This window comes from Ornithorhynchus anatinus, chromosome 2 (genome assembly GCF_004115215.2).
Source record: "Ornithorhynchus anatinus isolate Pmale09 chromosome 2, mOrnAna1.pri.v4, whole genome shotgun sequence".
NCBI classification, from domain to species: Eukaryota; Metazoa; Chordata; class Mammalia; order Monotremata; family Ornithorhynchidae; genus Ornithorhynchus; species Ornithorhynchus anatinus.
In genome coordinates this window covers 148,200,327-148,225,027 of record NC_041729.1, presented here as the reverse complement: position 1 = coordinate 148,225,027, position 24,701 = coordinate 148,200,327, and the positions used below count along the sequence as shown (strand labels likewise).

Here is a 24,701-nt window from a genome sequence, read left to right as displayed (position 1 = left end):
AGATAACTGGGAGGTAAAGGGGTCAGCAGAGGAAAAAAGTCATCCTCTGAATGTCACCCTACTGAGAAGAAAGGAAAACTCAGAGACTAATAATAATAATGATAATTGTGGTATTTGTTAGGTACTTACTATGTGTCAAGCACTATACTAAGTGATAGGGTGAATACAAGATAATCAGGTCCCACATGGGGCTAACAGTCTAACTAGGAGGGAGAACAGGTATTGAATCCCCATTTTGCAGATGAGGAAACTGAGGCACAGAGAAGTTAAGTAACTTGCCTAAGGTCACATAGCAGGTATGTGGAGAAGCTGGAATTAAAACCCAAATCACCTGACTCCCAGGCCCATGCTCTTTCCATTAGGCCACACTGCTTCCCTACTAGTGGGTCAGGCAGAAACAGGAAAGTAGGCAAACCAAAAATAAGCATGAAGGACATTTTGCAAAGTAAGTTAAGGCAACTTGGAAAATCTTGGAACTAAACGATCATTCTAATATGTAAAAAGCAGAAAGTAGGTTATGGAAATAGTAAAACCGCAAGGTATACAAATTGCATGCAGGGAATACCGGATGCCCACAGGCTGAGAAGACCAGCCGTCTTCTCAATCAATCAATCAGTCATGTTTATTGAGTGCTTAATATATGCAGAGCACTGTACTAAGTGCTTGGGAGAGTACAACAAAGGCACATTCCCTGCCCACAGCGAGCCTACAGTTTAGAAGGGGAGCAAGACATTAATAAGCAGCGTGGCTCAATGGAAAGAGCATGGGCTTGGGAGTCAGAGGTCATGGGTTTGAATTCTGACTCTGCCACTTGTCAGCTGTGTGACTGTGGGCAAGTCACTTAACTTCTCTGGGCCTCATTTACCTCATCTGTAAAATAGAGATGAAGACTGTGAGCCTCACATGGGACAAACTGATAATCCTGTATCCACCCCAGTGCTTAGAACAGTGCTCTGCACATAGTAAGCACTTAACAAATACCAACATTATTATTATTATTAATAATAATAATAAATTACAGATATGTACCTAAGTTCTGTGGGGCTGGGGGCAGGGGGTGAATAGAGGAAGCAAGTCAAGGTGATAAAAAGGGAGAGGGAGAAAAGGAAATGAAGTCTTAGTCAGCTAAGGCCTCTTGGAGGAGATGTGCCTTCAGTAAGGTTTTGAAGGGAAGAAAGTTATCATCTGTAAAATATGAAAAGGGAGGGCATTCCAGGCCAGAGGCAGGATGTGGAAGAGAGGTCAACGACGAGATAGATGAGATCAAGATACAATGAGTAGGTTGGTATTAGAAGTGAAGTGAGTGGGTTGGGTTGTAGTAGGAGATTAGTGAGGTGAGGTTGGGGGGCTCAAGGTGATTGAGTGTTTTGAGGCAGATGGTAAGCAGTTTCTGTTTGATGTGGAGGTGGATGGGCAACCAATGGAGATTCTTGAGGAGTGGGGAAACATGGACTGAACATTTTATACAAAAATGATCTGGGCAGCAGAGTGAAGTATGGACTGGAGTGGGAAAAGACAAGAGGCAGGAAGGTCAGCAAGGAGACTAATGCAGATATCCGGGCGGGACAGGAGAAGTGCTTGGATTAACGAAGTAGTGTGGATGGAGAGGAAAGGGTGGGTTTTAACAATGTTGTGAAGGTTGAACAGACAGGATTAAGTGTTAAATTGAATATATGGGTTGACTGAGAGAGGGATTCAAGGGTAATGCCAGAGTTATGGGTTTTTGAGACAGGAAGGAGGGTGGTGCTGCCTACAGTGATGGGAAAGTCATGGGAAAGGATGGGGTTTGGGTGGAAAGATAAGGAACTCTGTTTTGAACATGTTAAGTTAGAAGTTTGGGTGTGACATCCAAATAGAAATGTCCTGAAGGGAGGAGGAAAAGCAAGACCACAAAGAGGAAGAGAGATCAGGGCTGGAGGTGTTGATTTGGGAATCATCTCCATAAAGGTGGTAGTTGAAGCCATGTGAGCGAATGAGTTCTCCAAAGGAGTATATGGAGAATAGAAGGGATTGTCTTGTTGTTCGCCTCAATCAGTGATGGTTACTGGACTCCAGTTGCCACACTCTCTGTTTCCACCAAACTGTCAAATAGATGAGGGAACTATATCCCCAGGTTTTCTGCGATTTACATATTGCAAGAGTTTCCTCGGGATGTTATAAGAAAACAGAACTCTGAAACTGGTGGCAGAAAACCTAACCTAGATTCACCAGGGGTTAGCGTGGTGGAAGGAAATGGCAGAGCAGAATTACTGCTCGTGAGTAATTCTCTTCCCCCAAAAGAGTGGAGGGGTTTCTAGGGACCAATTTCTCTCTTCCCAAAATTTCAACTCTGACAGTACTAAAACAAATGGTAGTTAAAAATTACCTCCACTGCATGTCATCAAGGCATAATTTAGATGGCGGGAAACAAGGTGACATTGGAAGTTCTACATTGTATCTTCTTAGGGGCATTTTGGAGCCTTTACTCAAATTCACGTGCACTGGTGCTTTAACTAAAAACAAACACATACACACAGAAAAACAGGATTCTGGTTGTTAATAAGAATGCAAGGCAAATATTTATTTGATTGACTTTTTATCCAAATTTCCAGCCTCTTTTTTTGTTGTTGTTATTTCTGCTTCTCTGACAAAAGTCTACTAAGATAATCTCTTGATTGTTATGGTAAAGATGGAGTAACATTGGTCTAATAAGCAGCAGAGTTGACCTGACTGAGTTTCACTTTTTCCTCTACCTTCTGATACAGATACTCTGATCCCAGTTTTCCCATTTGCTACTTCTGTAAAAAGAAGAGCAGACTCCCTTCACCCCACAATGTTCCGATTCATTCATACATTCAATTTAATAGTATTTATTGAGTCCCTACTGCTTGCAAAGCAAGGTTCTAAGCAAGTGAATTAAACATCTCCGTCAATCAAAAATTTCCAGCTGATTAAAAGTAATAGTAATTATTAAGCACTTTCTGCAGGGTCCTGTACTAAACACTGAAGACTACTCTTTCTTCTGCAAAGATCTCTAAAATCAAGCTTCAGAGTTGTATTCCTAGAGAGCACAATTACTACAGTTTAAGAACAGGCAGTTTGGGGGAACCCAAGAACTTTCCGAAGCTTGGGAAAGCTTTGAACAATCCTCCTCTGGAATGCAGTGCCCTCCAGGAGGATCTGCATAATAAAATAAAACATAATAATTATGGTACTTGTTGGGCACATTCTATGTGCCAAACACTGTTCTAAGTACTGGGGTCAGTACAAGTCAATCGGGTTGGACACAGTCCTTGTCCCATATGGGGCTCACGCTCTTAATCTTCACTTTACAGATGAGGTAAATGAGGCCCAGATAAATTAAGTGACTTGTCCAAAGTCACATAGCAGACATGTGGAGAAGCTGTGATTAGAACCCAGGTCCTTCTGACTCTCAGACCCGTGCTCTATCCACTAAGCCACATAACTTGAAGGCAGGAGTACTTTGAACATTGCTCTGAAGACAGTAGGTCTTCAATACTGATGATGATGATTAAAAAGGTGATTTGGTTTGAAGCAGACCCAGCTCCATATTATTAATATTAATATTATAATTATTAATATAATAATTAACGATTAAGGTACTTGTTAAGCTCTATGTGCCAAGCACTGTTCTAAGCACTGGGGTTACATGAGTTAATCACGGTGGACACAGTCCCTGTTCCACATTCGGCTCACACTCTTAATCCCCATTTCTTACAGATGAGGTAACTGAGGCACAGAGAAGGTAAGTGACTTGCCCGAGGTCATCTAGCAGGCAAGTGGGGGAGTCAGGATTAGAACCTATGACCTGCTGACTCCCAGGTCCGTGCTCTATATTCACAGACCCCCTCACTAGGAGACCTGAGATGCTTTCTAGTGTCCCGGTCATGATCCTCTCCCCCATTGTAAGGATCCAACGTATCCTGATTTTAGTGTGCTGCTGAGAGCAGAGGCCATTCAGAACCCTGGGATGGAGAGTGGTATTAGACCCTCTGGAAAGCTCCCTACCCCCTAGGAGTACCCAAATCAGAAACCTCCCTACCAGAGCAGATATCCCCTGAAATGTCTGCGACATAGATCATGTGGCCCATTCTGGTAATAAGGATGCCTCAAACCTCCACAGGACACCCAGACTTCAACTAGGAATGTGGCTCAAAGATCTTGAGTTGTAGGGATTGTTCAATATGAATCGGTGACTGTTTCACACTCCACTGGGCCTCTCATAAGAAACCCACCCGACCTTTCTCTGGTTGAGGAAGCTCTGAAGTAGAGAAAAGAAACACAATCCCTCCCATCGTCTCCCCCCCTCCCAGACCTCCACCGTATCCATGGCTTTTGGCTTTCCCATCCTACTTCCCCCAACCCTAACTCACTCACCTGCCAACCTGGTATCCTCACACCTTTCTCTCCTTCTATTCTAAATGTCTTCCTTTGAACATATTTATTTTTTAATACTGTAGCAGGGCTGCGGGATCTCATCAAGGAACTTCCTGCCCCCATTACCCCTGCTGCTTCTGTGGCTGGAGGGTCCACCTTCCAGAGCTGCGAAGCCATTGGAGGCAGGGGTCGGACAGAAGTTGGAAAGGGAGGAAGACGGGGAGGAAAGTGACACCAGAGGGCAAAGCGCTTCATTGAGCTCTTGGAAACATTCAGTAGAAGTATCCTGATTTAGAAGTATCCTGACCTTTGCGGTGATACAGGTTTCAATCACTGATCTTGGGCCTAGGCAGACCAACAGGTGGCCAAAACTCAACCCAACTGCAAAAATGTATTTTTGTCGGGAATAGCTGAGCATCTGGACGGCATCTACCTCCTACATTTCATTCATTCATTCAATAGTATTTATTGAGCACTTACTATGTGCAGGGCACTGTACTATGATGCCATTATTTTAGGCAGGAGTACCACAGGATAAAAACACCCCACGATAAGACCAATGCATAAATATGACAGCGTGGCTCAGTGGAAAGAGCACGGGCTTTGGAGTCAGAGGTCATGGGTTCGAATCCTGGCTTGCCCACTTGTCAGCTGTGTGACTTTGGGCAAGTCACTTCACTTCTCGGTGCCTCAGTTACCTCATCTGTAAAAGGGGGATTAAGACTGTGAGCCCCACGTGGGACAACCTGATTCCCTTGTGTCTTCCCCAGCGCTTAGAACAGTGCTTGGCACATAGTAAGCGCTTAACAAATACCAACATTATTATTATATGACCTCTATTATCTGGCAACTTATTCCAGCCATGAAGTTTTTTCTGATTATCATGGGTACATAAATTTCTTCCCACTCCCTCTTCCACACATGTCACTCTTTCCCCATCCACCCCTGTTTCCAACAGCTTTCCTGTTTCCCCTTCTTCACTCTGAATTTACATTCTCACCCTGCTTACCCAGGCTATTGCCTTTTTTTCTATTTTAATTGCAATTTTAGCAGCCGCTGCTCATCCAAAACTTCCCCTTTTCCCAGCTTACAGTTCTGTCTACCTCACCACCTCCTAGGGCCAAAGCCACGTGACAGGGCTGAACCTAGAAAGGAACGGTTCTTTCTCAGGCCTCAACAGGGCCGCTCCTGGACCTTCTCATTTCCTAGCTTGGTAGCTCCGCTTACTCCTGCTCCAGCTAAGGATGTGAGGACACAGGTGCAGCAGAGCAGGAAAGTTGGAAAGGACAGGTGGAAACAGCCTAGGACTGAACTCCTCCCATGCCCCTCCGATACCAGTCCGATACCAGTTCGTCCTACTCTCCTTCCAAGTGACTTTGGCAGGTAGGGATAGTTGGGGCTGCAAGCTGGGAAGAGGATGGAGGTAGTTAGACAGAACTACCAGGAAGGTTCAAACCAAAGTTAAAAAAAGAAGAAACACCCCTGCGGTATCATGGAATACTGCTGAACTGTTTTTTTCTGGACCAAAAAAATATGATTTAGAACATGACCTTGGTTTTGAAATCAAAGACTTCCTATGGAACATTATGAAATGAAATTAATACTTTAATGTTAACATTTCCTTCCCTTTAGCCAATTTAAATTTTTCTGGTTAGAAATTGAGAAGACTACACTGGCCTATAGAAGACAAATGAGCCCTGTTTTAGGGGGGATGTTTTGAGAAACCAAGCAACCAAGACAAATCAACAAGTATCCATGTATACAACTCCAAAATGAGCACAATCACTGCTTAAAAATAGAAAAATGACATAAAAATACTTACCGTCAAAATTATATACCAAACAAAAGGGAATAGAGAAATGTAATCCAGTCAATTATATAGTAAAAATATACACATTAAAATATTTTTGAACTCTATATCTCTTAGAGTTAGTTCTGGTCAAGTTCAAGGAATATTAAAGCAGTTAAAACTCACCAGGCCTTTCCTTCTTGGTAGATATCTGATTTACAACATACATGTTCAAGAGATCTAAACTTACTGAAGAACTTTTGGCAGGTGATGAAATCCCCATAGATTTTGCTTTAGATTGCAGCCTTTTCTTTTCAAAATATTCCTATGATATTTGAAAAAAGGAAAAGTAACTTTGGCAACACTTTCAATCTGTTAAAAAAAAATTTGAAGGAGTTATGATTGGGAGAAGAAGCTGGCAGATGGGGCCCAAGTTGATAGAGAGGGACCAAATTCAATTCCCACCTGTGTATTCTCTCCCAGTGCTTAATACAGTGCTTTGCACACAATAAGTGCTTGATAAATACTATTACTTCTACTATTACTATATACTTAGTGCCTTACTGCAGTCATTTCAGGCATCATTTTTTGGTCTCAATTTTGCAATCTTTTTGAAAGTTTCTACTTTATTGTCATCCATTTCCTTAGGTGCTAGATTGTAAATTCCATGAGGGCAAGAATCATATCTATTTAAATCTATTACCCTCTCCCAAGTCCTTTTACAAGTGCTTCGTACAAAATAAGTGCTCAATAAATTTTCCTAATTGTTTGCATACTCTGCCCAGCAAAAGTACGTTATCCTGAGCATTCCTCTGACACTGATGAACTGTGCTTGTTTATAATCCTGTTTTGCCAAAAATTAACTTTAGTGTCTGTGTTAAGGTCTACTAATTAGTCCTTCCTTCCTTCATTCAATCAACTATATTGAGTGCTTACTGTGTACAGAGCACTCTACTTGGGAGAGTACAATGTAACAATAACCAGATACATTCCCTGACCATAATGAGCTTGCAGTCTGGGGACGGGGAGACAGACATAATATAAATAAATAAATTACATATATGTACATAAATGTTTTGGGGCTGGACTCAACATGTCCAAGACTGAGCTCCTTATCTTCCCTCCCAAACCCTGTCCTCTCCCTGACTTTTCTATCACTGTGGACGGCACTACCATCCTTCCCGTCTCAAAAGCCCGCAACCTTGGTGTCATCTTTGACTCTGCTCTCTCATTCACCCCACATATCCAATCCACCACCAAAACCTGCCGGTCTCACCTTCACATCACCAAAACCCACCTTTTCCTCTCCATACAAACCTCTACCACGTTAGTAATAATAATAATGTTGGTATTTGTTAAGCGCTTACTATGTGCCGAGCACTGTTCTAAGCGCTGGGGTAGACACAGGGGAATCAGGTTGTCCCACGTGGGGCTCACAGTCTTAATCCCCATTTTACAGATGAGGAACTGAGGCACCGAGAAGTTAAGTGACTTGCCCAAAGTCACACAGCTGGCAAGTGGCAGAGCCGGGGTTTGAACCCATGACCTCTGACTCCAAAGCCCGTGCTCTTTCCAGTGAGCCACGCTGCTTCTCAATCACTCATCCTATCCTGACTGGACCAGCCTCCTTTCTGATCTCCCAACCTCCTGTCTCTCCCCACTTCATTCTATACTTCACTCTACTGCCTGGATCATCGTTCTACAGAAACACTCTGGGCATGTCACCCGCCTCCTCAAAAATCTCCAGTGGTTGCCTTTCAACCTCCATATCAAGCAAAAACTCCTCACTCTTGGCTTCAAAGCTGTCCTTCCCCTTACCCTCTCCTACCTCACCCCCCTTCTCTCCTTCTACAGCCCAGCCTGCCCACTCCACTCCTCTGCTGCTAACCTTCTCACTCGGCCTCGTTCTCACCTGTCCCGACGTTGATGCCTGGCCCACGTCTTACCTCTGGCCTGGAATGCCCTCCCTCCTCAAATCACACTTCTCCCCTTCAAAGCCCTACTGAAGGCTCACCTCCTCCAGGAGGCCTTCCTAGACTAAGCCCCCCTTTTCCTCAGCTCCCCCTCCTCTTCCCATCACCCTGACTTGCTCCCTTTGCTCTACCCTCCCCCCCAGCACTTCTGTATATATACATATCTATAATTCTATTTATTTATATTCATTCCTGTTTACTTGTTTTGATGTCTGTCTCCCCCCTTCTCGACTGTGAGTCCGGGTGAGCGGGGATTGTCTCTTTGTTGCTAAACTGTACTTTCCAAGCGCTTAGTACGGTGCTCTGCACACAGTAAGCGCTCAATAAATATGACTGAATGAATGAAAGTGGAGGATGAATGAAGGGAGCATGTCAAGGTGATGCAGAAGGGAAAGGAAGAAGAGGAAAGAAGGGCTTAGTCAGGGAAGGCCTCTTGGATGAGGAGAGGTGCCTTCAACAAGGCTTTGAAGGGGAGGGAGAGTAATTGCCTGTCAGTTATGAGAAGGGAGGGCAATTCAGGCCAGAGGCAGGACATGGGTGAGAGGTCAAAAGTGAGATAGAAGAGATTGAGGTACAGTGAGAGGGTGAGCATTAGAGGAGCCACGTGTGCAGACTGGGTTGGAGTAGGAGAGTAGTGAGGTGAGGTACGAGGGGGCAAGGGGATTTAAAGCCAGTGATGAGGAGGTTTTGCTTGATGCGGAAGTGGACGGGCAACCATTACAGTTTCTTGAGGAGTGACGAAACACGTCCTGAACGTTTTTGTAGAAAAACAATCCCGGCAGCAGAGTGAAGTATGGACTGGAATGGAGAGATAGGAGGCAGGAAGTCAGCAAGGATGCTGATACAGTAATCAATTACATAGCAGGATGCTCTGAAGATCTTTAGTTTGGTCCGAAGAGTGATGCTCTATCTGAGACACACACTGCCTGTCAATCTTTCAGAGCACACGCTGACTTCCTTGATTCACTTGTCTACCTCTTTGTCTGCTTTGTTCTGCCTAATTCCTAGGTGGCATAATTTAGTACAGCATTCAATTTTGTGTAGCTTTGAATAATTGTATTTATAGGTAGGTGTTGTTAGAGAAGCGGCGTGGCTCAGTGCAAAGAACACGGGCTGGGGAGTCAGAGGTCATGGTTCTAATCCCGGCTCTGCCACTTGTCAGCTGTGTGACTTTGGGCAAGTCACTTCACTTCCCTGTGCCTCAGTTTCCTCAACTGTAAAATGGGGATGAAGATTGTGAGCCCCACGTGATCACCTTGTATCCTCCCCAGTGCTTAGAACAGTGCTTTGCACATAGTAAGAGCTTAACAAATACCAACATTATTATTAGTATCTGCTTCAGGCTGAGTCCAACCCACATTTCTGATTCTGAAATGAAATTCATAATCATCTACATGTCTTCCTATGCCCATTCAGCAATACAGGCCCCATTAGAGGTTCAGGACATCAGAATAGAGGAAAAACCAATAGCTGAGTTATAGTTGCCATAAGTCTAACATATGCTTTAATCAAGCTGTCAACACCCCCCTCCCCAGCCTAGTACTTTCAAATTTTAGTCCTGCAAAATATTCCAGTAGTTCTCACCATCCCCTTTCACATTCTAGCTTTATGATCTTCCTCCATATTCAATCATATTTATGGAGCGCTTACTGTGTGCAGAGCACTGTACTAAGCACTTAGAAAATGATATTTGTTAAGTGCTTACTATGTGCCAAGCACTGTTCTAAGCGCTGGGGGAGATACAAGGTTAACAGGTTGTCCCAGGTGGGACTCACAGCCTTGACCCCCATTTTACAGATGAGGTAACTGAGGCACAGAGAAGTGAAGTGACTTGCCCAAAGTCACACAGCTGATAAGTGGCAGAGCTGGGATTAGAACCTATGACCTCTGACTCTCAAGCCCATGACCTTTCCAACTAAGCCATGCTGCTTCTCTTAATGATATATATATATATATATATATATATACATATATTTGATATAGTGGTCAATGATAGGCAATGATAGTGGTGACAAAGAGTATGAAAAAGCAAGATAAAAAAAATCTTTCACAGGAATAATTTCCAAATTTAACTTTAAAATGTGATCAAATTGTCATATCCCAATACATATACTATACTGTATAACCATGTAAATAGCCCTTGAGAAAAACTTTGTAGATGTAATGTAAAAACTGAAATAATTATAAAATTATGTAGTATTTCCTTTACCTTCTGCTTTCTCTTTTCCTGTTTAAACATAATCCTGGTCCTGAAGGAGAAAAAAATAAGATATATCTAATGTGAACATATACTTGGATTAAATAATGCCTATGCTCAAGGAGTTTTTCTGAAATCAAATACATCTACAAAAACAGACTATGCAAATGTTTGAACAAAGGCAGGAAATAAGGTCATATAAGATTGGGAAATATTGTTATATGATAAGCATGAATTATACCCAGTAAGAAGCCATTTAAGAAAATAAATATCATACCCTATGCCCTGGAAATATATTTTATTGTTTATTATTGCATCTATTAAGCATTTACTAACTTTACAAAGTAATAATAATAATGTTGGTATTTGTTAAGAGCTTACTATGTGCTGAGCACTGTTCTAAGTGCTGGGGGGAGATACAAGGTGATCAGGTTGTCCCATGTGGGGCTCACAGACTTCATCCCCATTTTACAGATGAGGGAACTGAGGCAGAGAAGTGAAGTGACTTGCCCAAGGTCACACAGCTGACAAGTGGGGAAATCAGGATTAGAACCCATCACCTATGACTCCCAAGCCCGGGGTCTGCTGGGATCAAACACTGTCCTTGTGAATGGAGGTCACTGATTTTCCACAACCAACTAAAATCTAGGGATTAAAAGGTCTTGAAGCCATGTTCAAAACAGCAGATTAATTTATCAATATGACCAATGAATAATAATTAATAATAATTTTGGTATTTGTTAAGCGCTTACTATGTGTGCCGAGCACTGTTCTAAGCGCTGGGGTAGACAGAGGGGAATCAGAATGTCCCATGTGGGGCTCACAGTCAATCCCCATTTTCCAGATGAGGTAACTGAGGCACAGAGAAGTGAAGTGACTTGCCCACAGTCACATAGCTGACAAGTGGCAGAGCTGGGATTCGAACTCATGACCTCTGACTCCAAAGCCCATGCTCTTTCCACTGAGCCATGCTGCTTCAGAAAGCACATTAATAGAAAGAGGAGTTCAAAAGTTCACAGGGTGGTCAGAGTCAGTCTGCTGCAAGATACTTTACAAAGAAGTGAAGGCTCCTGAAGAAGACAAAGCTACTGTCAACCAAAACTGGAAAAATTCTTCACCAGAGTTGAAAAAAAATCTATGATTAACGTTAGCAGAACAAGCTTCCACTTCTAAAAGTATTTAGCAAGTGCTTAATTCTTTGCAAAGTACCTTACTAAGAGTTTGGGAGATTACAATAGATTATAACAATAATAATAATAATGTTGGTATTTGTTAAGCGCTTACTATGTGCAGAGCACTCTTCTAAGCGCTGGGGGAGATACAGGGTAATCAGGTTGTCCCACATGAGGCTCACAGTCTTAATCCCCATTTTACAGATGAGGTCACTGCAGCACAGAAAAGTGAAGTGACTTGCCCAAGATCACATAGCTGACAAGCGGCGGAGCTGGGATTAGAACCCATGACCTATGACTCCCAAGCTCAGGCTCTTGCCACCCAGCCACACTGCTTCCTGGCTTCCTGCACAGACTTATCACGGTATTACAACCCCTCAGGTATTTACAATCGCACTGTGATGCTTTGCATTACTTTAATGAAGTTTAGCAATAGTTTAGTGGCATTTATCATTACAGTGTATGGAATGTAAAGGGATTTCACATTACTTTCCACAGGTTCTGGGACAGATTTCACTCTATGGCATATGTCTATGGAAAAACATATCCTCATGAAAAATTCATTCATTCTTTCAAACTAATTTATTGAGCGCTTTACTGTGTGCAGAGCACTGTACTAAGCACTTAGAAAGTACAATTTGGCAACAAATAGAGACAATCCCTACCCAACAACAGGTTCACAGTCTAGAAGGGGGAACACAGACAGCAAAACAAAACAAAACAAGCAGACAGGCATCGAAAAAGGCACATGCCTAACATAACCCAGCTTTACCATGGGATTTACCTAAAACTAGGTCCTATTCAGGATAATGGAGGGAGTATATTCTATTAAAAAAGCATAAATTGAAAGGGCCTTTTTTATTCAGACTTTAAAAAAAAAAGGCAGTAATTTTGGCATTACTGACACTGTCCTCTCCTGGTGCTCCTCCTATCACTCTGGCTGCTCCTCAGTCTCTTTGGCAGGTTTCTTTTCTGTCTCCCAACCTCTCTAACTGTGGGACTCCCTCAAATCTCAGTTTTGGGTCAACATCTATGACCACTCCCTTGGAGAACTCATTCTCTCCCATCGCTTCAACTACCATCTCTAATCAGATGACTCCACAAATCTACCTTTCCAACCCTGACCTCTCTCCTTCTCTGTAGTCTCGCAAACACTCCTGCCTTCAGGACATCTCTATTTGGATATCCTGCCAACGCCTCAAACCTAAAATATCCAAAACATAATTCCCCATCTTCCCCCACAAACCACGTCTTCCATTACCCTCCACGTCTCACAAGCCCATCATTTTGGCGTGATCCTCGACTCATCTCTCTCATTCAACCCACATATTCATTCTGTCACTAAATCCTGTCGGTTCAACCTACGAAACATTGCTAAAATCCACCTTTCCCTTTAAATTGCTACTTCACTGATCCAAGCCCTTATTATATTCCACCTTGACTACTGCATCCTCCTCCACGATGACATTTCCCTCTTGCTTCTCCCCACTCCAGTCCCTACTTCATTCTACTGCCCAGGTCATTTGTCTAAAAAAACATTCAGGTCACCTCTGCCCGCTCCTCAAAAGCCTCCAGTGGTTGACCATCCACCTCTGCATCAAACAGAAATTCCTTATCGTCGGCTTTAAGCCATTCAATCACCTTGCCCCCTCCAATCTCACCTAACTGATCTTCTACAACCCAGCCCACGTGTTTATCTCCTCAATGCCAAGTTACTCATTGTACCTCACTCTGTTCATTCAATTCGGTCGTACTTATTGAGCGCTTACTGTGTGCAGAGCACGTCTACCTCACTGATGACCCCTTGCCCATATGCTCCCCCTGGCCTGGAACTCTCTCCCCCTTCATTTATTACCATTCTCCCTACCTTTAAAGCCTTGTTAAAATTGTATTTCCTACAAGAGGGCTTCCCCAACTAAGCCATCACTTTCCCTACTCCCTCTCCCTTCTGTTTAGCCTATACATGTGGACCTATACTCTTTAAGTACTTGATATCCACCCCACCGTCAGTCCCATAGCACTTATTATTAACTATCAATAATAATAACTGTGATATTGGTTCAGTGCTTACTATGAGTCAAGCACTGTTCAAAGTGCTGGAGTAGATACAAGTTAGTCAGGTTCCACGTGGGGCTTAAAGAGGAGGAAGGAACAATTTATTTTAATGCCTGTCTTCCCCTCTGGACTGTAAGCTCCTGGTGGACAGCAGTACCAACTCTGCTGTAGTGTCTTCTCCCAAGTGCTTCTCCCAGTGTTCTGCACACGGTAAACAATCAATGAAGGTCATTAATTTACTGATTGATTGATAGAGAGATTGTAATTCTCCCCTCCACTTCTGGGGCAACCAGGTTGTGAGGTGCAAAGTTAACTGAATTTTCAAAAATATGTAAAGAAAATATGTGACTGCAATATCCCAGAATATTGGGCTTTAGAAAAGCCAATTTCAAATGCTGAATAATCTAAATCAAGTAATCCCTAGGTCCAAACCCTAACATCTTTGACTGTGAAAGATGCCTAGAGAGCGTTAGTGTGCAACCAGGTAAGATCTAAGATAAATAATAATAATAATAATAATAATGTTGGTATTTGTTAAGCGCTTACTATGTGCCGAGCACTGTTCTAAGCGCTGGGGTAGACACAAGGGAATCAGGTTGTCCCACGTGGGGCTCACAGTCTTAATCCCCATTTTATAGATGAGGTAACTGAGGCACCGAGAAGTGAAGTGACTTGCCCAAAGTCACACAGCTGACAAATGGCCGGGCCGGGATTTGAACCCATGACCTCTGACTCCAAAGCCCCAAAGCCCAAATACATCAGGTATGTAGGCTATATGTGGCCTCCTGTTAGGTCCTATTCATTCATTCATTGAGTAGTATTTATTGAGCACTTACTATGTGCAGAGCACTGTACTGAGCGCTTGGAATGTACAATTCGGCAACAGATAGAGATAGTCCCTGCCCACTGAGGGGCTTACAGTCTAATTGGGGGAGACAGACAGGCAAAAACAATAGCAATAAATAGAATGAAGGGGATGTACATCTCATTAATAAAATAGAGTAATAAAAATGTATACAAATGAGCGGATGAGCACAGTGCTGAGCGGAGGGGAAGGGAGAGGGGGAGGAGCAGAGGGAAAGCGAGGGAAAGGGGCGCTTACCTGAGGGGAGGTGAAGGGGGGGCAGAGAGGGAGCAGAGGGAAAAGGGAAGCTCAGTCTGGGAAGGCTTGGATTCACCCCCCCTTGCAGCAGGGAAGCAGAAGAGACACATAGGTGACTGCCCCATTTTTCCCTCTACCTGAGGTTCGGCTCCTTGCTTCTGGCTGAAGGCACCACTTTTTTTTTTTTCCATGGTATTCGTTAAGCACTTACTACATGCTAGGCACTGTACTTAATGCTGGAATAGATACAAGATAAACAAATGGAGCATAGTCCATTTCCCACATGGGGCTCACAGTCTTAATCCCCATCACACAGATGAGGACCCTGAGGTACAGAGAGGTGAAGTGACTTGCACCAAGTCACATAGACAAGCGACTGAGCTGGGAGTGGAGCCCAGGTCCTCTGACTCCCAGACCCGGGCTTTTCCCGCTAGGCCCCGCTGCTTCTCTCATTGTCATTTCTACTGCTGATTTATTTTGTTTACCCTATTTACCCTACTTATTTGGTTCATGGGATGTACATCACCTTTATTCTATTATTTTGTTAATGAGATATACATCACCTTGATTCTATTTATTTGCTATTGTTTTAATGAGATGTTCATCCCCTTGATTCTATTTATGGCTATTGTTTTTGTCTGTCCGTCTCCCCTGATTAGACTGTAAACCCGTCAAAGGGCAGGGACTGTCTCTACTTGTTACCGATTTGTACATTCCAAGTGCTTAGTACAGTGCTCTGCGCATAGTAAGCGCTCAATAAACACTATTGAATGAATGAATGAATGCTGATAGGGAATAATCCTGACTGGAACAAGGACTCGAGTTACCGACGTTAGTACGGATGGGGCATCTCCATCGGATATCGCTATTCTTAATGCAACCAATTATCCAAGAAGATGTACTTGGTGCCTTTGTGTGTGTGTTTTGGGCGCATATGTGTGGATGTATGCATTTGAGTGTGTCTGAGAGTGAATTTGAATGCCCTTGGGCAAGTCATTTCACTGCCCTGGGCTTCATTTACCTCATCTGAAAAATGGGGATTAAGATTGTGAGCCCCATGTGGGATAGGGACTGTGTCCAACCCAATTTGCTGGTATCCACTTCAGCACTTAGAACAGTGGCTGGCACACAGTACGCACATAGAAAATAATCACAGTTATTATTAGTAGCTGTAGTAATTTGTGTCTGGGATGATAGTGTGTCAGCACTTAGAATAGTGCTTGGCACATAGTAAGTGCTTAATAAATGTCTTCATTATTTTAGTTGTATCTGTAAAAGTTTATTTATATATAGTTATATATAGTCTCGCTGTCCCTCTGGCTTTGAACCAACATACCTGCTCATGTAGAATCTCCCCCATTAACACTATACCTGCGTGGGGTGAATAGCGATGTTATATGTGTTATGCTGGATGTGCAGTGTTATGTAATGACATCATACATGCTGTTTTGCAGAAATAGGCCCACAGAGTGTTTTCTAGAACCTAGAAACCTAGAGAGTTTCTCCAAGAGGATCCCCAACCACCTCCCCCCATACACACACGTCTGCTCGCCCAAGTTCCACTATATACCAGCAGAGTTCCCAAGCTGCGGGTATTCAGGGGCTGAGGCAGAAAGAGGTTGGAACTTACAAGGAAATCACCAGACAGAAATCTGAGGCCATGCCAGAACTGCCCAACACTCAGGCCAGCTGAAAGCTGGACTGTTTAGTACAAAATAAGACAAAGAGCCATGTTACATCTGCCCAAAATTATCATAGTTCTAGTCACATTTTCAATAATAATAATGTTGGTATTTGTTAAGCACTTACTGTGTGCAGAGCACTGTTCTAAGCGCTGAGGTAGACACAGGGGAATCAGGCTGTCCCACGTGGGGCTCACAGTCTTAATGGAGAAGCAGCGTGGCTCAGTGGAAAGAGCACGGGCTTTGGAGTCAGGGCTCATGAGTTCGAATCCCAGCTCTGCCACTTGTCGGCTGTGTGACTGTGGGCAAGTCACTTCACTTCTCTGCGCCTCAGTTCCCTCATCTGTAAAATGGGGATTAAGACTGTGAGCCCCACGTGGGACAACCTGATTCCCCTATGTCTACCCCAGCGCTTAGAACAGTGCTCGGCACATAGTAAGCGCTTAACAAATACCAAATACCAACATTATTAATCCCCATTTTACAGATGAGGGAACTGAGGCACAGAGAAGTTAAGTGACTTGCCCACAGTCACACAGCTGACAAGTGGCAGAGCTGGGATTGGAACTCATGACCTCTGACTCCAAAGCCCGTGCTCTTCCCACTGAGCCACGCTGCTTCTCTCCTGTTCCTGTTCAGGTCAGTTGAATAAACAGTCATTTGCTAACTCCCACAGAGTGACTAACCACTGATATGAGGTAAGTAGGAAAGATTTCTTATTTCACTGATAATAATAATAATGGTATTTGTTAAGCACTTATTATGTGCCAAGCACTGTTCGAAGTGCTGGGGGAGATACAAGGTTAACAGGTTGTCCCAGGTGGGGCTCAGAGTCTTCATCCCCATTTTACAGATGAGGCAACTGAGGCACCGAGAAGTTAAGTGACTTGCCCAAAGTCACACAGCTGGTAAGTGGCAGAGCCAGGATTAAAACTCACGATCTCTGACTCCCAAGCCTGTGCTCTTTCCAAATAAGCCACGCTGCTTCTCTAAGGAAGAATATGCTTGGGTGCATATTTGGGCAAAATTCATTGATGAGGCTTATTAGCTGATTATGACTTTTGCTCTATTTTGCCATTATTCAGTATGGTTTAGGAGCCTTGTACAGATTCTAAGGAAGATAGTCATTCTGTTTCTTATTTACTTAGGGCTTATTTACAAAATTGGAATATATTGGATAATACAATAAAATCTTCAGTGTATATTGTACATTTGAACAAATGACGTATTCATTTTATAAAGAGAATGGTATAATTTCTTGAAATTCTGTTATGACAAAATGAAATTTATATTAGAAGTAATAGAACATCCTGGGCATAGGTACTACAAGAAAATACCGTGCATATGTGTGACTTTGCTCTTATTTCGTTCTAAACCCAATCCATGTTTTTACAATTTGGAATGAAGACTGTTCCACAGTGTCACCGAAGCAAAAATAACTTTTCACTAAGTTTTGTACAGTAAAAATGGGCTTTCCATAAATTGCAAAGCTATTTTAAATTCAGATGCTAAAATCTCTTCCTAGAAAACTCTGTCCCTGGAAATGAGAGACAGTGTTAGGTGTCCCTGCTGCTATTCTCTCTTTTTTTTCCCTCTGGAGTGGCAAAGAAAGATGTATAGGAAAATCACCTAAAATATTTCATATTAATAGAAAACTGTTACGAGTGTGAACCTTTGCCAAAAGGAGATTGAAATGCCACTGACCTGTAAAATCTACTCTGAGTGAAAATATGAATATATTAAATTGAAGAATTAAATATCTAACTTTTTCTTAACTGCATGGCTCCAGTCAAAAGCAATTGGCCCCATTAAGCTACAAGCTGAAATGCACTAAATCAAATCTTTATATGAAAAATAGAATGCAGAGGCATGGGGGTGAGAGAAAAAAGGGAAGAATCTGGAGAGAGAAAGATAAATTTAGGAACAAGGTAGAAAAGAAGTCAGCTGTAGTTTAGTTTCACACTGAGACACTAACAAAATACCTCAACCTAGCAGCGTTAGTTGGCAGGCCTATTAAGATTCATGACAGAGACTAGCCTAGAAAAAGTGCCTCACACTGACCCTTTACTCGAGTCCCATGAAAAGAGGACTAGAAAGTTTTAAATTTGAACACGCTGTGGCACAAATCTGTGAACTGTACACAAATCAGTTTATTTTTGTACAATAAAAGAGTGAAGTAGTTTTAAAAGCTATTAGAAAGAAATTTTCTCCTCCCAGTATCCCTTGCACCTAGTTAATAATGTGGGTATTTGGTAAGCGCTTACTATGTGCAGGGCACTGTTCTAAGCGCTGGGGTAGATACAGGGTCATCAGGTTGTCCCACGTGAGGCTCACAGTTAATCCCCATTTTACAGATGAGGTAACTGAGGCCCAGAGAAGTGAAGTGACTTGCCCACAGTCACACAGCTGACAAGTGGCAGATCTGGGAGTCGAACCCACGACCCCTGACTCCGAAGCCCAGGCTCTTTCCATTGAGCCACGCTGCTTCCCACAATTTAATATGTGGGAAGTTTAATTTAAGTTTAATTTAATAGTTTAATTTGATAATATGAACATGAACATTGTCTGATATTTTTAAAAATCCACGATAGTGTCTTTTGATAAAATTTACCAACTAGAATAGAGTATTTTGATCCACTGGTGTTTCAGATGAATTTATTGAACCGTTCCAGGTTCAGTATGAAAACAAACTTGTCTCTTGGTATTTTTCACTCAAAACTTCCAGTTGGGATGATAAGTTGAAAGAGAGGCAAAATGAGTTTTTTAAAACTTTAGAATACCATGAAGTTATTGACAACTAAATTCTAAAATAAATCTACCTATTCTAAAAGTTGCTGTTACATACTGTCTTCAACTGACAGAAGAGTAGTGAAAGGAGAACAGTCTCATGTTCAAATGTTCACCATCTTTCCTACAACTGTGTTATATTGTACTCTCCCAGGTCCTCGGTACAGTGTTCTGCACAAAGTAAGTGCTCTATAAAGCACTTACTGCTTGGCGTAGTAGATAGAGCACAGGCCTGGGAGTCAGAAGTTTCTGGATTCTCATCCCATTTCTGCCACTTGTTTGTTGTGAGACCTTGGGCAAGTCACTTCAATTCTCTGTGCCTCAGTTACCTCATCTGTAATATGGGGATTGAGACTCTGAGCCCCATGTGGGACGGGTTCAACCTCATTTGCCTGTTTCCACCTCAGGGCTTAATACAGTGCCTGGCACATAGTAAGAGCTTAACAAATACCATTATCATTGTTAGTTATTATTTATCAATAATAAATACAATTGATTTGGTTTATAATCAAAGTTACTCTATACTCAGTTCTGCCATAGCACATGTTTTCACTACATGGCTAGACTGTTGTTATGGAATTAGAGAATATTTGACCTATATTCCAAGTCTGACTGGATTAAATGGATTGCATACATGTACACTCCTGTGTACTTTGGAAGGTGAGTATTTGTAACCTGCAGGATTTTCTCCTCCTCTCCCCCACCTCCCTCACACAGACCCTCCCCAGCTCAGAGGAAGTTGGAAGAGTTACTTTTGAGGAGGTTGTGGGTGCCCAGAAAAGTTCCAGGTCCCAAACCACCCTCGCCCTTAAAAAAAATAAATAAAATGTTGGTATTTATTAAGCGCTTACTATGTGCAGAGCACTTTTCTAAGCGCTGGGTAGATACAGGGTCATCAGATTGTGTCTCGTGAGGCTCACAGTCTTCATCCCCATTTTACAGATGAGGTAACTGAGGCACAGAGAAGTTAAGTGACTTGTCCACAGTCACACAGCTGACAAGTGACAGCCGGGATTCGAACCCATGACCTCTGACTCCCAAGCCCGTGCTCTTTCCACTGAGGTTTTCCCTCATATCGCCATAGGGTTAGTAGTAGTTCTCCCACAGACACCCCCACTTTAAAGCGACCCCTTTCTGTCAGGGCCAACACCACCTAATTTGAGATATAGTCCGTCCAAAGAACAAGCATGTACTGATCGTGTGCTTTCTAAGAGAGCGTGCCCACGCACATAAGTGCCCTACTTCTTTTCATATTTTTTGCAATGCAAAAAGAGGGATAGGAGCTATTAGGAAGGGAATTAAGTATAGAAATAAAGGGTGCAGGAGAAGAAAAGGGGGAGAAGAGAAAGCTAAGAGGGTAGAGGGCATTTGAGACTGCCCTCTTACTTCTATCGGACTTTCCAAGTGAAACTCCCCATCCTTAACCTGAGTTTCTCAGCATTGCAACCCCTCCTCTCTTCCTACCCTGGAGTGTACACATTTAAATGAAGAAACTTCTCTTGGACCTTACTGAGGTCTCATTTCCCCTCTTCCTAACCCGGCATGTCCACTAAACACTGCTTTCATCAATAATAATAATAATAAATATGGTATTCGTTAAGTGCTTACGACGTGTCAGACACTGTACTAAGCAGTGGGGTGGACACAAGCAAATCGGGTCGGACACAGTTCCGGTCCCATGTGGGGCTCACGGTCTCAATCGCCATTTTACAGATGAGGGAAATGAGGCCCAGGGAAGTGAAGTGACTTGCCCAAGGTCACACAGCAGGCGAGAGGTTAAAAACCTATGACCTTCCGACTCCCAGGTCTGTGTTGTGTCCACCACACCATGACAGTACGTTGAACCAAAAAAAAAGGAATAATTCCTTGTTAATCTGCTGTATAAATTCAAATCTGGAAGAGAAGACTGCAGATGGAATGCAGTGGGAATAATTTTAGATGTTGGAGGAGAACCCGGAGATTACCAAATCAGAGAGCGTCCTAAGGTGAAGAGAGAGGCCCAAAGTATCAAGGACACTCGTCCGAGAGGTTGAGGTAGATGAAGTCAGACTCGAGCCCACTGGAGTTTTCAAAGGGAAGTCAGTGAAGACTTTAGAGAGTGCGATATCGTGAAGGGAAGGAAGCAAAAATCTGATTGTGGTGAGGCCAGAAAGTTGAAGGACAGGCGGTTATATCACTTACTTAAGTGATATAACTCTTTGAAAGTCTCTGGATAAGAAGAAGGGAAGGGAGATGGGGCGGTGACTGGAGTGGGCTGAGGGCTCCAGAGAGCGGTTTTTTAAGACCAGAGGAGGTTGAAGTGTGGCAAGGGAAAGGAAAGAAAGAGGTTGAATCTCCCACAAATTCAATTCCAAGTGGCCGTGGCGGTTCAGCAGGAGGGGGCAGGGTAAGATGAAATGGCCTAAGTAGGGAAGAGTCTGCTGAAGCTATGCCATCAGTGTTGCAGATTTTTGATCTAAAAACTTCCTAAGAAGTGGTGGACAGGCTCAGCAGAAATCCTGAAACTATCAGGCTGGTGTGTGTAGCAAAAATTAATAATAATAATGTTGCTATTTGTTAAGCGCTTAGAAGAGCACTGTTCTAAGCACTGGGGTAGATACAGGGTAATCAGGTTGTCCCATGTGAGGCTCACATTTAATCCCCATTTTCCAGATGAGGTAACTGAGGCACAGAGAAGTGAAGTGACTTGCCCACTGTCACACAGCTGCCAAGTGGCAGAGCCGGGATTCGAACCCGTGACTTCCCAAGCCAGGGCTCTTTCCACTGGGCCACACTGCTGTCAATGGCCTTTTACTCTATGGCACTGTGGCATAGCATCACCACTATCCTGCAGTCCCTTTCTCTATAGGTGGATTTCGTATGTGAAATTCTGGCACGCGCTCTTGCAAGGTTGGTATTTGTTAATAATAATGTTGGTATTTGTTAAGCGCTTACTATGTGCCGAGCACTGTTCTAAGCGCTGGGGTAGACATAGGGGAATCAGGTTGTCCCACGTGGGGCTCACAGTCTTAATCCCCATTTTACAGATGAGGGAACTGAGGCACAGAGAAGTGAAGTGACTTGCCCACAGTCACACAGCCGACAAGTGGCAGAGCTGGGATTGGAACTCATGAGCCCTGACTCCAAAGCCCGTGCTCTTTCCACTGAACCACGCTGTTAAGCGCTTACTATGTGCAGAGCACTGTTCTAAGCACTGGGGTAGGTACAGAGTCATCAGGGTGCTCTATCTTTGCCAATTCACTTTCATTTTTTGATAATAATAATAATAATGTGGGTATTTGTTAAGCGCTTACTATGTGTGGAGCATTGTTCTAAGCGCTGGGGTAGATACAGGGTAATCAGGTTGTCCCACGTGAGGCTCACAATTAATCCCCATTTTACAGATGAGGGAACTGAGGCACAGAGAGGTTAAGTGACTTGCCCACAGTCACACAGCTGTCAAGTGGTAGAGCCTGGATTCGAACCCATGACCTCTGACTCCCAAGCCCGGGCTCTTCCCACTGAGCCACGCCGATCAGCTCATGTGACAACACTAGCCTTCTAGTACTAGTTTCTGGGAGGCAGGCAATGGGATGTGGGAGATGCCCGGGAGTCAGTAGGAACTGTGGAAAAAACTTCAAAAGAACCATGACGAGGAGGGAGATGGTGAGCCGGACTTAAAGAGGATGGAGATGGAGAGAGGACTGGTTCCTGATCGTTATTGAAAGTCTCCAGGGAGAACTGACACGTTCACTTTACTTTCGGTGAAGTAAAAGTTAGGTACCTCATTATGGAATCTCTCTTACTCAAGATAAATAAATTAATGTAGCTAGATTCTCAGTAACTTTTAAAGCTCACCTCCTCCAAGAGGCCTTCCCAGACTGAGCTCCCCCCCCTTTGTTTTTTCCCTCTGCTCCCTCTACCCTCCCCCTTCACCTCTCCGCGGCTAAACCCTCTTCTCCCCCCTTTCCCTCTCCTCCTCCCCCTCTCCCGTCCCACCCCCTCGGCACCGTACTCGTCCGCTCGACTGGATATATCTTCATCACCCTATTTATTTTGTTTAATGAGATGTACATCACCCTGATTCTATTTAGTTGCCATTGTTTTTATGAGATGTTCTTCCCCTCGACTCTATTTATCGCCATCGTTCTCGTCTGCCCGTCTCCCCCGATTAGACCGTGAGCCCGTCAAAGGGCAGGGACCGTCTCTATCTGTTGCCGATTTGTCCATTCCAAGCGCTTAGTCCAGTGCTCTGCACAGAGTAAGCGCTCAATAAATACTATTGAATGAATGAAGATAGGATATCCAGCCTTGTTTAGGAATCATTTCCTATTGTCCCTATGAGAAAATTGGTTCCAACTTAAGCTCTGAGCTAAGATACGACTTTCGAAGCCCGTTATTGGGCAGGGATTGTCTTTGTTGCCGAATTGGACATTCCAAGCGCTTAGTACAGTGCTCTACACATAGTAAGGGCTCAATAAAAACTATTGAATGAGCTGTACAAGCCATCTGAACGCAGCAAGTGCTCAAAAAATGGCAGGAAGACAAAAGAGCAGATGTGGGATAAAGCGTGGTTCAGCGGAAAGAGCACGGGCTTTGGGAGTCAGAGGTCATGGGTTCGAATCCCAGCTCCGCCACCTGTCAGATGTGTGACTGTGGGCACCTGATTACCCTGTAACTACCCCAGCGCTTAGAACAGTGCTCTGCACATAGTAAGTGCTTAACAAATACCAACATTATTAAGTGGCAGAGCTAGGATTAGAACCCATGACCTTGTGACGCCCAGGCTCTATCCACTCCACCATGCCGCTTCCTATCCTCATGCACACTCAACCTGGGATGACACCAGGCATCATTAGAGAAGCAGCGTGGTCTAGTGGAAAGAGAACGGGTTGGGGACGTGGGTTCTAATCCCGGCTCCGCCACTTGTCTGCCGTTTGACCTTGACCAAGTCACTTCATTCTCTGGGCCTCGGTTACCTCATCTGAAAATGAGGATTACCACTGTGAGCCCTGCGTGGGACACTTGATTAACTTGGAACTACCCAGTGCTTAGAACAGTACTTGGCACATAGTAAGAGCTTAACAAATAGTATAATTATTAAACAAATAGTATAATTATTAATATGATTATTATTAGGTGAGGAGTCTAGGCAAGGAGCACCAAGTATACTATCAGAAAGACGGTGTGGCTGGCAACTTTGGAAACTGGAAAAAGAAACTGGAAAAAAAACTCTGAAGAGTGGGGAGTTTATTTAAAAGTGCAGCCACATGTTTTGATATCCCTAGTCACATAAAAACTTTCTTCAACAAACATTCATCTAGATGTGGAAGGCTTTCATTTTCGAAAGTGATGTTCTTTGCACTCTGAAACTCCCAAGGCAATCGAATAAACATCATTTGCATCATTCTAACATTTTTCTCTGGTAATTGTTTATGCTAAAATTGAATTTGACATTTACAATCCTTATTTAATGTTGTTATTTACTCATGTATCGATTTATGTCCTTCATCGTTTAATCCATACGGATATATTTCCCCTGGAAAAATCGTGTATATTTCCACTTTGCTTCATTTGTATTTTTGAAT

At 43.3% G+C, this 24,701-nt stretch overlaps 1 protein-coding gene across 1 annotated transcript in view; it reads right to left on the bottom strand.

Annotated features, from left to right (window-relative positions):
- C2H12orf40 (chromosome 2 C12orf40 homolog) overlaps positions 1-24,701 on the bottom strand; it is a 70,609-nt gene that overhangs the window by 38,744 nt on the left and 7,164 nt on the right. The window contains exons 2-4 of the mRNA XM_029057990.2: positions 10,349-10,388; positions 6,353-6,491; positions 2,366-2,492 (exon numbers count right to left, since the gene is read on the bottom strand). Of these exons, the coding sequence (XP_028913823.1) occupies positions 2,366-2,492; positions 6,353-6,491; positions 10,349-10,388 (306 nt within the window). The remainder of the gene's footprint in view (positions 1-2,365; positions 2,493-6,352; positions 6,492-10,348; positions 10,389-24,701) is intronic.